The 13,411-nt window shown below is 43.6% G+C and overlaps 3 protein-coding genes across 3 annotated transcripts in view; 2 read left to right on the top strand and 1 right to left on the bottom strand.

Annotated features, from left to right (window-relative positions):
- LOC125718645 (protein S100-A1-like) overlaps positions 1-7,487 on the top strand; it is a 217,968-nt gene extending 210,481 nt beyond the window's left edge. The window contains exons 2-4 of the mRNA XM_048992578.1: positions 6,123-6,150; positions 6,841-7,014; positions 7,283-7,487. Coding sequence (XP_048848535.1) covers positions 6,874-7,014; positions 7,283-7,432 — 291 coding nt within the window. The 5' untranslated portion in view covers positions 6,123-6,150; positions 6,841-6,873 and the 3' untranslated portion in view covers positions 7,433-7,487. The remainder of the gene's footprint in view (positions 1-6,122; positions 6,151-6,840; positions 7,015-7,282) is intronic.
- On the top strand, positions 507-4,714 carry mrpl9 (mitochondrial ribosomal protein L9). The gene is made up of 7 exons (XM_048992573.1): positions 507-794; positions 1,641-1,803; positions 1,918-2,042; positions 2,438-2,491; positions 2,728-2,829; positions 3,223-3,306; positions 4,434-4,714. Exons 1-7 carry the CDS (start codon positions 696-698, stop codon positions 4,569-4,571), a joined length of 765 nt encoding a protein of 254 aa, XP_048848530.1. The 5' UTR covers positions 507-695; the 3' UTR covers positions 4,572-4,714.
- A 127-nt stretch (positions 7,488-7,614) lies between the features above and the next one.
- On the bottom strand, positions 7,615-12,753 carry prcc (proline rich mitotic checkpoint control factor). Its single transcript, XM_048992551.1, has 7 exons — positions 11,656-12,753; positions 11,309-11,356; positions 10,702-11,226; positions 10,355-10,447; positions 9,882-10,028; positions 9,028-9,093; positions 7,615-8,633 (listed from the first exon to the last, which is right to left on the bottom strand). Exons 1-7 carry the CDS (start codon positions 12,043-12,045, stop codon positions 8,547-8,549), a joined length of 1,356 nt encoding a protein of 451 aa, XP_048848508.1. The 5' UTR covers positions 12,046-12,753; the 3' UTR covers positions 7,615-8,546.
- Between the last annotated feature and the right edge of the window lie 658 nt (positions 12,754-13,411).

Here is a 13,411-nt window from a genome sequence, read left to right as displayed (position 1 = left end):
GGGGATGCAGTACTATGAAGATTACGTAATGTTTTGGATTTAAGCCTTTAATTAATGGGGGAAATGGCTAGAACAACGGAACAGCACAATAATATATAAAGAGAAGTACACATACTTAGAGCAAATCACAGGCCCCCAAATATATACTGTTCTGTCAAAACAGTCGTGTGTGAAATCGCTTCAGATTAGACTGTCAGCCTGGGAAGTGAGGAAGTACATTAATATAATTATAAGTTAAATAAAACTAAAATGATAATTGCGCCAATATTTTTTATTGAATTAATAGTCTGTGTGGAGCACTCGTCTTTCACACTAGCACGTATTTTAGGGCATGTATAAAACTGCATATGGCTGTGATATCACTTTTTTGATCATCCGATGTTTACATTTTTAAATATTTTTGGAATAAGCAACAAACGTTTGATATACTTGTAGGTTATATTTATTAACGAGTACCGAAATTCCAAAATGAATCTGGCTTCGCGGTGGCCACCTAAGCGGGGCTTTTCGGGCTCAGTGTCGCGCCATGCTGTTCCGCGATTTCCAAGTAGACTGTCAGTTGGGCTGTTTATGTGTTAAAATGTTGTAGATTAATATAAACAACCGATCATAACAGAGCTTTACGTTTTGCTGTCAGAAGGAGTTTATTATTATTTTCTCCCTCATGGTAAGGATAATTAGCCATATAGCTCATTATGTTGGCTCATAGTCGTTTTGTCCTTCAAAATTTGGTCCGGGATCTAAGTAAAGTCACGGTTTCTACTGTTCAGCGCATCTCGCAAACAGCTTGCAAGGTAAGGCTGTTCTCCGGTATATTGCATATCAAGTAAATTAATGACTGTATTTTTGTAACCTAGTAAGTTAAAGGGAAATTTGTAGCTGCGGACTACATCACGTTCAGGTTAGCAGGGCTCTTAGTGTTTGTGATTATGAAATCAAATTGTACTGTACAAGAGCTGTATTACTTATGAACTAAAATATATTCATTTTCACTATACTGTAATTAGTACAATGGTGTTTTCTAAGGAATGAACATTGAACCATTCACTGCCACAGTACAATACAGCTTTCTTTCAGTTACAATTTATCCAAGAATAATTCAGTCGGCTAACTAAAACAATTACATGCTCTTAGTAGCAGAGTTATCGGGATCAGCTTCATATTTTAATTTAGAACAGAAAATGTATTGCCTTAAATTTAATTGCTGTTATTAATGGATTCATCACAGTGCTATTTACTTTGGGGTAAAAGTGTATTACCTATATAATAATAAACTTTGAACTCAATAAACTTTGAAGTGTAACGAATTTGTCTGGATTTTAAATATCTCAGTCATATTTAAGTTCTTAATTAGGAATATATTAACAATGCAATTATATGTTACAAGAAGGAAAATGTTCTGTGGCAAGTATATATTGTCGGCACCTAAGCCTCTGTGCTGATCCGAACGTCGACAGAACAGTCATGTGTCTGTGGGCCCTTGAGCGAGGTCCTTCATCCCCTGCTCCCCGGGCACCGCAGAATGGACCCCCCTTTGATGTGACCCCTCCAGGTTTCCCATGGAGAGAAAATGGGGTAAAAGTGAAAGCAGAATTTTCCCACTGGAATTAATATTATATCTTTATTCTGTTCTATTGTAGAACACAGTTGTGGTTGAAAGATGGTGGCAGGTTCCACTGTCAAAAGAAGGACGGCCCCCTAGGCTCTACTCCCGCCGACATCGCGTTTATCGACTTGTGGAGGATACGAAGCATGCGGCTAAGCCTGAAAAAATGGAACTCATCCTGACACAGACTGTTCCTAGTAAGTCTGCCAGCCAGAGACGTGTTTACAGTTAGACTTTGTGATACTGTTATCCAGTGAAGACCCACCATATTTTTTCTCAGTAGTTTCACGTGTGTTTGTTCTTGTTTGCAGAGCTGGGGGGCCGAGGTGACATGGTTTTCGTGAAGAAAGCTTTAGGCCGCAACAAGCTTCTGCCTGAGGGCCTGGCAGTGTACGCCTCACCAGAAAACAAGGAGATGTTCCAAGAAGAATTAAGGGTCAGGCTCATCGCCTTTGCCTTTGTATGCAGGAATGCTGACTATCACCAACTGCAACTGGATTCAAAATGCATCCTGGTTCATGGGCTAATTAGCGAATTGTCCTTACAAGCTGGCAGTTTTTCTAGTCTCATAACTTTGCAGTATTACAGTGATTACGGTATTTGGAGCTGGTATTTTTCATCTGTAGTTCTGAGCCTGTTGCTTTATCCTTCATTATGTTTTGACGGGGAGAGACTAAACTAGCTCTGTACTAAGCTTGTGGACTGGTTCTCTAGACCCGTCAAGTTACTATGTCCGCATTTCATGAGTATCGCCTTTTCTGGGAAGGGAGTTTGTATTAGTATTCAGAAAGAACTGTGCTGTCTCTACTGACCTCCCAAACCCTATTACAGCAACTGCGTGAGGGGAAAGTGGAGGACAGGATACAGACACGCACCGGAAAGATGGTAAGACCATCCTTGCTGGGCATATGTAACGTTCTGATAAGCTCTGCATGGGATTTCCTTTGATTTTATGTTCCCCTAGCTACAAATGTGATACACTGAGGCATGAGCATTAGTCCAGTATTGCCATGGAAGAGAATTTTAAATCTTCATTTGCTTTTAAGGTTCAACCAGTTCATGTGGGACTTTGCAGAGTAGCTATACTGCCCTCTCATGGCCATCCCTGTGTTTGCACACAGACTGTTGAGTACCTGAAACGCTGCCGGCTGGAGGTGGGGATGAAAAACAACGTGCAGTGGGTGCTGTCAAAGGAGATTGTGTGTCGTCAGTTCCTTTTAAAGGTAATCGATTGCTGCTCTGCCAGTGTGGGATTCACTGCAGAATTGATACCTTTGAAATTACCTTCACACCCCCACTGTTGTTGGAATAGAATTTAGAATTTAGTGATTAGTTGTCATTGTTGACACGCCACAGTGCACAACAACAAAATGTGTTTTCTGCATTTAACCCATATGTGGCAATGTGACATAGCAGGGGGCAGCTAATTTAGCGCCTGGGGAGCAGTGCTTGGGGGTGTACCTTGCTCAGGGTACCTCAGTGGTGCCTTGCTAATCGGAGATTCGAACCTGCAATGTTTCAATTACAAGTGCACTTCCCTAACCATTAAACCACAACTGCCTCTTAAATGAATAATATGTATAACTGACTTTCTCCCCCTTACTCCTTCCCTGAAGCTGGGAGTGTTTGTACCAGCTGATGCCTTGACCCTACCAGACGAACCAATCACATGTTGGGGAGAGTATTGGTGCGAGGTCAAGGTAGGTCATTTGATTAAAGGCGAGACCCGGATGGCTGATTGATGCTCAGATCCTGCTGGCTTGCTGTACCTCAGGCATTTGTTCCAGCCTGAATCCTTATCCCATCTGTTTGCGCTGATTGCCATGGTGTTTATTGCCAGCTGGGAGACTTGCCATTCATCACGGAGTCCAAGCATTCAATCTTGTTAACAGTTTAGACCAGCGTTTCCCAGTCCAGTCCTCGGGAATCTGCAGACAGTCCACGTTTTTGTTCCCTCTCTAGGGAGCAAAAATGTTGACTGTCTGGCAGGGAGCTGGCAGGCAGCAAAAATGTGGACTGTCTGTGGGTCCCTGAGGACTGGATTGGGAAACACTGGTATAGACCATTAAATGGACTAGAATTCATAAACGGATGTCTATGCAGTACAATAAAAAATGACTAGGTCAAATGCGATTTTTGCCATTATTCCAGACAAAATGGAAAAAAGCATTGAAGGAAAATGCAACCTTGAATCAAGTAGGGCTGTGAGCTGAAACAGTAGCTTTTACTAAACAAGATCTGCCCTCAGCATTATGTGTGATTGGATTAGAGCGGTGTTTCTCCATCCTAGACACTGCCACCTGCTGTTTAGTCTGTGTCACAGACTAGCTAAGCCCCTAGGAATGTTGCGGTTCAATGTAAATTATGAAATGTTTAAGGCCTTTCTGCAATTATGATTTAAAAAAATAATAATTTGTAAAACCTGAAACCGTCTGTTGTATGATTGTATTTGGATATATCACTTACATGGTTATTTTGAAGGCTATGAGTGATTAATAATTTACATTAATTATATTAGAAATCAATACATTCATTTTTTATGAGTCAATTTTTAATTATAATTATCTAATGATTTACCAGAAATGTATCGTTGGAGATTGTAATGCATTTGACTTATTCTATCGATCAAAGTCACGGCTCAGTGATGCCTAATTAAAGTACTCAGTTGGACCAAAAACACACCCACGTAAACACACAGTGGGTCGCAAGGACCAGGACTGAGAGACACTGGAACAGAGGCTTGAAGTCATCTTGTGGCTTTAAAGATGCAGTCCTTTAAACACTCTCTGTAACTGGTGATTGCCGTCCTGGCTTTCCCTTTCCGCAGGTGAACGGCATCAACGCGATCCGTCTCCCGATGTCCGTGGTGAAGTTCATCAAGCCAAGAATGCAGCGTTATAAAAACAGGCTGGAAAAGCAGCCACCGGGCAAAGCACAGGATTTACCCAAAGACGAGGAGTCTTAGCAATACCCAAATGTCTCAGAACAGCGGGAGGCGGATAAATGACTTGGTGTGAAAGTGATGCATCGTTGCAGAGGTCATGGACTGATTACATATACTGGCCACCTGACTTATAACTAAGAATTCCATTAAAAATGCTGACAATTCCTTTTTTTTCGTCTGTCTTCGATTCGTCAGTATTTTATGATGACCACCGCCAGCATGGATGTGGTCTGAATTGCAAGTCATGCCCCTACAGGCTGGAATTTTATGTCTCATGAATTACTCATGGATCATCTGCCTTGGCCGCTGGCTTTCTTACTGAAGCAGCGCACAGCCCGTGAGGATAAATCGGGCATCTCAGTGTCTGGGTGTTGCGGCGATGTAACGTCAGGGATCGTCCTGCTTGTTGCTCGTTAGCCCCTATTCTACAGCAGGGGACTCTGGGAACATCCCTCCTGTGCCAACTTAGCCCCCTCTCACAGACAGCCGGACTTTGTCAGGAAGGAAACAGCAATTTTGTCCGTTTTAAATTAGAGGGAACTTAACAATGAGCTCATGATTCCCATTGTCAGGTTCTTGGTGTTTGTCCGTATTCCCTCTCACTCTCATCATATATATATCTATATATATAATATCACAGTGAGAGAGAATACATAGGCACGCACTCTAATTGGGTACAGGATGACTAAGCCCCAGTATCACCCAGATTTAAACTGACAACTGCATTTTCAGCTCCCTGCTGAAGACATGAGACTGACACCCTGCAGCAGAAATGTTTGTGTTCTGCACTGCACCCATTACCTAACCCTGAGCTGGATCCAACCTTCTCCCTCCCTTTCTGCTCTGTCAGATGTAGATAACCCTGTAGAAAAGTGTTTCCCAACCCAGTTGTCAGGAACACCCAGACAGTCCATGCTCCCTCCCAGCTCACAGTAAGGAGCAAAAATGCGGGCAGGGAGGAGGCAAAACATGGACTGCTGAACGTCCTCGAGGACCGGATTGGGAAATATTGCTTTAAAGCATTGTTGGGCAATCTTATCCAGGAAGGGCCTCTGTGTATGTGGGTTTTCACTGCAACTCCCTAATTAGATCACTAATTAGAGGACTGATTGGCTGAAGAGTCCTCACACCTGCGTTTGGACAGCTGCCCTAAAGGTTATCCCAACAACCTGCGTACACACTGGCCCTTTGCGGATAAGATTGCCGGCTTTTCAACACTTAATTGCAGTCATCCTTTGGAGAATTAATTAAACTCAGGTGCAAATACGTTTGGGTAGAAATTACAAATTACATTCTCTTTAAGACCTGCTAACCTCATCTTTTTCAGTATATTTAAAGGCTTATCAGCTGGAACCTGGCCATAGAACAACACACAATGCAGAAAATAATAGCATCATCCCAAATATTAGTGGACAAAATAATGTAATCGGGGAGTAATTTCTTTAATTAACTACTCAGTAATTAGCACTTGTGTGTTGTTAAAGGACACTTTTTCTAAGAGGGAAGGTGCCTTATTAGGATGGAAACATAAGGAGCTGCTTGTTGATATTAACACGTTGGCTACACCAGTAATACATTCTCCGTTACCAGCAGTGGACAGGTGAGGTTATGCTTAACTTAACTGGTATTTGTTTGGAATGTGCCAGAAGAAATTATGAATTAGTAAGTTACTTTTCATTATTTGAGTGCTGTGTTTGTGGTTTCCAGGGCTGGCTCTGCATAAATAAGCAAAAGCACCCAGATAAATGACTTCTTTTCTGTTTTTAATGATCTTTGCTTAACACTTTCCTACTGATTGCAAACAACAATTTATAGATTGAAACATTCCCTGCTTCTTAAGAAGGAAATCCTTCTATCGGATTGTCTAGTGGTATGAATTCATACATATTGAGCTGTTCCTTTTTAGGTTTTGGGAAGCCTTTTGGAATTTTAAAGTACGGACAGTTTAAGCATGTGTGTGTTTTCAGTCAACTGCTGACAAACTTACTTGCAAGAAGTTGTGTATAACCTGGTTAAATGCTCTGTGGTATGAATGAACTTAACCTACCAATGTACCATTTTTGCAGAAGACTTTCTTCAAAGTAGATGTTTTCATGATATGATGCTTTTAAAGGTTTGCCTTTTTTTTGGTTTTTGGATGAACACTAAGTTTCTGCGCAGCTGGCTAATCAGTTGTGCATTTGGTTTACTTTGGATCTATGAAGTGTTTTTGTTTCTTGTGCGAAGCTACTAGCAGATCACTGGCAGTTTGTAGGCTTCTAGTATTACTCCATCAAACCTTCCTTCACAGTTCCTGTAAGGCCAACTCTTCTTTGGGAGAAAAATGTCTTCCAAGCTTCAGAGTGCGATGGAGAGCCTGATCCAGGTATTTCACAAATACTCTTCTAAGGAGGGAGACAAGCACAAGCTGAGTAATGTAGAAATGAAGAGCCTGCTGCAAGATGAGCTTCGAGAATTCCTTGCTGTGAGTTTTTGATCTTTGGCCTTGTATTACATGCACTTGTTTTCCAGGTGAATTCCCACAAAGTGAATTCAATGTGTTTGTTAAGCTTGGGTTACATGCTAAACCACGTTTTGTCAATCCAGTCCTTGGACTCCCTGATGGTCCACGTGGACGGTTGGGGGTTCCCAAGGACTGGGTTGACGCATCGTTCTAGATCATTTGGCAGTTTGCTATCTGCATTCACAACGACTAACAAACGCAATGTATCTCGCAATGTATTCCCTCTTAGGTGAGCCAGGATCCAATGTTTGTCGAAAAGCTCATGAATGACCTGGATGAGAACCATGATGGTGAAGTGGACTTCAAGGAATTCGTCGTTCTGGTGGCAACGCTGACTGTGGCGTGTAATAACTTTTTCGTGGGTCAGACAAAGGGCTGAGGAACACTGTGCTCCTGTTTAGTCTGCCTTAATAAATACTGTTTTGGATACCTGATCTCTTGCATTCTGTATGTTGCCAATATGTTCTGCTCCAGTACTTCTCTGGCTATTTTGGGACTTTAGAACTCGGGCGGCTCCTGCAGGTTGCTCGACACACAGGAAGTCACAACATGGAGTGGAAGTGCTTTTATACATTTAATTTCAGCTGATACATTTTCACCCCAGTCCATAAGTTTAGTTAGCACTTGACAAACATTTGTAGGTTTTTACTGCTTTGAAAATGCAGCTGAGAGAACTGCAGCGTGTTCTCGGATACGTTTTCACATTCGCCCCGTTTCCGCACAAGTTTATTCTAAGTTGCGGAAATTGTGGACTGGTATTCCATCCAGTGTGTCCAGTAGCTTGCTTTCTGGGATGTGCTCCAGGCTTCCAGTGACCCTGCACTGCATGAAGTGTTGAAGGAATAGAGCCATGAGTAGCAAGACTCTCTATACTGCTACTAGGCCAGCAATGCCCTGCTGCCCATAATTGGATTGTGTATCACCAACATCTGATAGAGCAGCTCCTGATTCTCAGATCTAACAAGCAAACCATTAAGGACAGTTCAAGGAAACTTTTCTTTAACCAATAAATTAGTTCTGTATAACTAACTGGAGCCATAAGAACCAATCCAGGATTAACTATCAAATTTGACTACACGTGTATTCAGGAAATTCAAAATTAGAATTCTTTTTTTCTTCCCATTAGCTTCAACAGTGCCAGAGTACAAAAAAAGCCGAACAAAATGGTAGAATTACACAAATGGAAAGAGGGGAAACAGGCAGACAAAGGGAGCAGATGCCGGAGGAGTCTAATCCTCTCAGTGCTTCCCAACCTGGTCCTCAGGGACCCAGACAGTCCATGTTTTTGCTCTAGCAGGAACTGGGTAGGAGCAAGGACCAGGTTGGGAAATACTGCTCTATCAGGTCAATAAGATGCAACACTGAGCCCCTATAACAATAAACCTCATATATAAATATGACCCAAGCTGAGGGGTACTACTTTAGCTTTAATGTGTTCTTCCAGTTTAGCCACCCCACACCAGGCTACTTCCTGCCCACTCAAACAGTGGTCACTAGAAGCCGTATTTGGCTTGCGTTTGCCGACGGGTCAGTTTGTTATCGGCCCAGCTGTTCTTCAGCTCCAGTTCCCGCTCCTTTGCCTGTAAATAAGATGGGTGTGTTTAATGTCAGGCACTGAAACGACTTCTGGTACTGTGCTAAGGACACATATTCAAATGAATGCATATCGTACTGCACAGTAAGACCACATTACATGACCTACTTAAATCCATAAAAATGTCGCTAAAATTCAGGGGATTTACATATCAGGCAATTCCTCAAGTTAAACCTGATTGCCTGCAACTTGAATTAAGACAGCGGTGGTAATCTGAGGATTTCAATCTCAACGTCTTAATTATAGCAAAGTTACCAAACTTATACCGTCAGTAGTTCATTTTACTGTTCTTTTCTTAAGCTTACAGTAGGCTTAGATCACGCGACACAACGTCAACAGATAGGAGAAAGAAGACCCACACTTGGTATCAATGCCCTCACCTGATGAATGAGATACGTGATTTGGTGCTTACGCCGCTGTTGTCCTGTGGGCTGCTCTCCTTTTTTCTAAGATGAAAGGGACACAAGTTTTGAGAGGCAGCCAGCTGAACACTAAACACTTCTATACTTTGCCAAGGTTTGCTCATAAAGGTAAACGTTTAACTCATGGCTTAGCTCAGTGTTTCCTGACCTGGTTCTCACACTGTCAGACAAAAGGGTACCACCCTGGGGGGTGTTACGCAGGATTTCTTGCTTAGCGGACAGCTTTTCGGAATTAAGGTACAACAACCATAATGTCTCCCCAATGGTACAACACTGTTCCTCAGAGACCATGTCTGTACCTTATATTGGACTAAATGGCACATTTACCTACAGCAAGAGTATAACTGGCAGACCTCCAGTGACAAGCAATTGTACCACTTTGTACCTTCCGAGGGCACTTTTTTCTGACAGTGCAGGGACCCTCCAGACAGTCCACTTTTTTGCTCCCTCCCAGCTCCTGGAGCAAAAGTGTGAACTGTCTGGCAGGGAACTGAGATGGAGCAAAAACATGAACCTTCTTGGGGTCCCCGATGACTGGGTTGAGAAACACTGATGTAGATGGCAATCTTAGGATATATTAAGCCAGTGTTTCCCAACCCAGTGCTCGGGGAACACCGGACAGTTCATGTTTTTGCTTCCTCTCAGGTCACAGCGCACCTGTACCAGAGATTTGATGTTCCTGATTGGCTGGGAGGGAGCAAAAACGTGGACTGTCTGGGGTTCCCTGAGGACTGGGTTGGGAAACAAAATTTCCTGATATTTAATGAAACAGGTGGCAGGGTGCTGGGAGCCCTTCCCCTGCAAGCCCAGACCTTGCTAAACGATTTACGCTGCTCCTTCTCTTCAGTCATATTTTTGGTCAACCACTGCTGGCTCCCGCTGAGCTGGTCATCTCCCTTTATTTCGAGAAATTTCACTTCCTCTTTTCCCCGGTTCCGCTTCCCTTGGAGTCGCCGGAACTGTGGGGGACCATCAGATGGGGATCAGCCCTATTTGCAGTACAGGGCTACTGGCATTAAAAACACAAGGCCTAAGCCAGAGAGACAAGCTGTGTCTCTCATTTGTACCTAAGGGTTTGCCCACATTCAAGTTTTTCAACTATCGTAATCCTGACACAGAGGCCTCCATTCTAAGATAAGTAGAGCAACAACAGAAGTCAATATCCTTTGTACGTGTAATCAGACATACACTGAACTACACTTTTCCTCTTTTTCTGAATGATTATTATTCAAGTGTAATGTTACTAAACATCTTGCACCAAAATGACACAAAGGTTTTGCTTTACCGCCTCGTCGTCAAACAGGGACGATGAACCGGCTTCTTCCCCCCCCGTCACGCCACTCTCAGACTCCTGGTAATAGTTCCCAGCGTAGTACTCCTGTAGATAACGTTTAGATGAGATTTGTGGCAAGTCACTACCAAATCAGCTTGCTGCAGTGGAAGAGCGTGTCACTTATTTGCTCTTGTAGGTCCAACGGTAATGTTTTTATAGATGTGCAGAGTATGACACCTAATATGCTGATGTACCTATGTACATGAATAAAAAAAAAAAATACGTGGCAGGGAGATGCCAATGTGTAGCATCTACCTTGAGTATAATTAAATTGTTTATATGTGCAGCGTTGACGATACCTGGGAAAATGCATCGGCTGCTGGAATTTGACCAGTGGCATCCTGGTACTGAGGGTAGTATGAATCCATCTCCTGCCCATCCCAGGTACTACTAGGTCTCGTGCATCCCTGTGGGGCCGAACCAAAATCTAGAGGGGCGTCTGACTGAAAGGGGGCCTCCATGCCTGGGGGTGGGGGCAGGACAGAGGCAGTAGAGGGCTCGGGGTCAGAAACCGGGGTAGCTGGGGGTGGCTCCACGCTGTCCTGCAGGGAGAAGTAGTTTTCGGGGGCCACCTCCTCATCACTGCCATCCTCCTCTTGCGCCATCTGCCGTGCCAGCTGCATGGCAGCAGACTTGGCCGCTGCCTTGATAGCCGAGGGTGAGGCACTGGCCCCCGGAGCCGGGGTGGCACCCAGCGAGCGAGCCGGTGTCCTGGATTCCTGAGGTCGCTTGGTGAGGGTGTGGGGCACCAAGGGCCGCTGGGTTTCCTTGAGGACCAGGTTCCGTGGCTGAGGCAGAAGAGATGAGAGGCCGCCGCCAGAGCCCTACCAGCGAGCGACGTACAGGGGGCACTGTTAGTGCACATCAATACTTCCTAGATACAGACCAGTTCCAGAGTAATCTTACCTGAGGCAGTACCTTCTTCTTCGCTGGTTCATCCTCATCTGAATCTGACTGTTAAAGGAATGGCAAAGCCCCTGTTTAATTTGTTGAACAGAAATGGCTACATTAAAATGAACTATTAAATTCCCTCTCCAGTTATTGTTGGGACAGAAGTGACTCAGTTTATGTTAAATAACTACAAATAACTATAAATGAATTACCAACATTTACCACAAATGACTGTAATCATTCAATAATTGTGAATACCACCCAAATATTTGGTCAGCAACGAGTGTGGTTAAAAGAAAATCGTGCACTAACAGAGAATGAATGAATGAATGAATGATGTCGTCAGATTTCTTCATACTCACGTCGCCTCTCTGAATTTCAGGAATGGAAATTTTCACTGGTTCCGTGCGCTTCTTCGGTTTAGGCAAATTTAAAAGTAGTCCAGTCGACGACTCTTGACTCAACGTACCTCTTGAAGGGGGAAACCCCAGACTTAATGTGTCTTCGTTGCCTTTAGACTCCGACTTCTGGCTGGGGTTGGGGACCGCTGTGAGCTGCGTGGCCCCGGAGATCTGCGGAACATCTCGAGGTTGCGGGACATTTGCTCCAGCGTCTCTGAGACCCTCCGCACTGGGATTTTTAGGTGCAGGGAGGCTCGCAAAAAGTCCAACGCTCCTGCCTCCGGCTCCCAAAGATTTTGGCGAGTCTTCAGCGTCGCTCTCATCACTACTACCATACGCTACCAAAGACATGTCTGTCGTGCAATAACCGTAAAAATACACAAAATGTAATTCTCGCACTTTGTTATTCTCCTATGCAAACTCAATGCCAAGCACGAAAATTAGAAAGCGACGCCTATGATTCTGCATAAAATCTGTTAGCAGTATTTCTCAACTTTTTCCCAATTAAAAATCCAAGTACACCCAGCGTGGAACAAAATACGTCTTTTGTGTGTAATTCCCGTTTTAAGATACCGATTAATTTTTGGTAGGCTATGCTGCATTTAAATCCCGTTGGCCTTGCAGTATTACATAGGTAAACTTAGGTGATACTAAGGTTACTTTCTCATCAGCCTTGTTGCAACAAAAAGCCGTTTAAACAAAACGTATTAAATAAAGAGATTGTTCAATAAAAATGAACGAACACCTTCGCCTGAAGCGGCACTAGGATCCAGGGATTGTGCGAAATTAAGGCCGGGGATGAACGACGGAAGGCTAAGTAGGCCGCGACAGCTCGTTTATCATAACTATTAAATTAGACTCCAAAGCGCTTTTCATATTGTCTATTTAATACGCAAGTGTTCACATGGCGTTCAAAAAACGAACAACTCGACATTCCTTTTAGCATGAAAATACCTCAAATGCAGCGATATATTATTGTTTGTATTAGCCTACAGCAGCGCCGTTTAGATCCTGCGCAGATACTTGGGCATAGAGGTGTTCGAGATCATCATTGCTGCGCAGCGCTATTGAGCCGACCAACGTGCATGTTTGTGAGGATCATACGAGCGCAGCGAGACAAAAAAAACGCTACTGACAGGCGCTCTTGTATAGTTTTTCACAAGCCTATATTTTTTAGTTTACTTAAAAATACAGTTCTGTGAGAGCCCTAAATGGGTATAATTAAACACACAATAAACTTATTTTTTACAGTTACTGTTGGCAAAGTTGGTAATCTATTAATGAATTTAGAGAGTATTTTTAAAAGGGAATGACTCTGTATATACAGTACTATACATCCATCCATCCATTTTCCAAACCGCTTATCCTATTGGGTCGCGGGGGGTGCGGAGCCTATCCCGGAAGCAATGGGCACGAGGCTGGGAACAACCCAGGATGGGGGGCCAGCCCATCGCAGGGCACACTCACACACCATTCACTCACACACCATTCACTCACACATGCACTCCGACGGGCAATTTTGCAACTCCAATTAGCCTCAGCATGTTTTTGGACTGTGGGGGGAAACCGGAGTACCCGGAAGAACATGCAAACTCCACACACATGTGACCCAGGCGGAGATTTGAACCCGGGTCCCAGAGGTGTGAGGCAACAGTGCTAACCATTGCACCACCATGCCGCCCCCCAGTACTATACATTCTTTATTAAATAATGAAGT

Source organism: Brienomyrus brachyistius, chromosome 23, assembly GCF_023856365.1.
Source record: "Brienomyrus brachyistius isolate T26 chromosome 23, BBRACH_0.4, whole genome shotgun sequence".
NCBI classification, from domain to species: domain Eukaryota; kingdom Metazoa; phylum Chordata; class Actinopteri; order Osteoglossiformes; family Mormyridae; genus Brienomyrus; species Brienomyrus brachyistius.
This window is presented reverse-complemented; position numbering and strand designations above follow the sequence as displayed.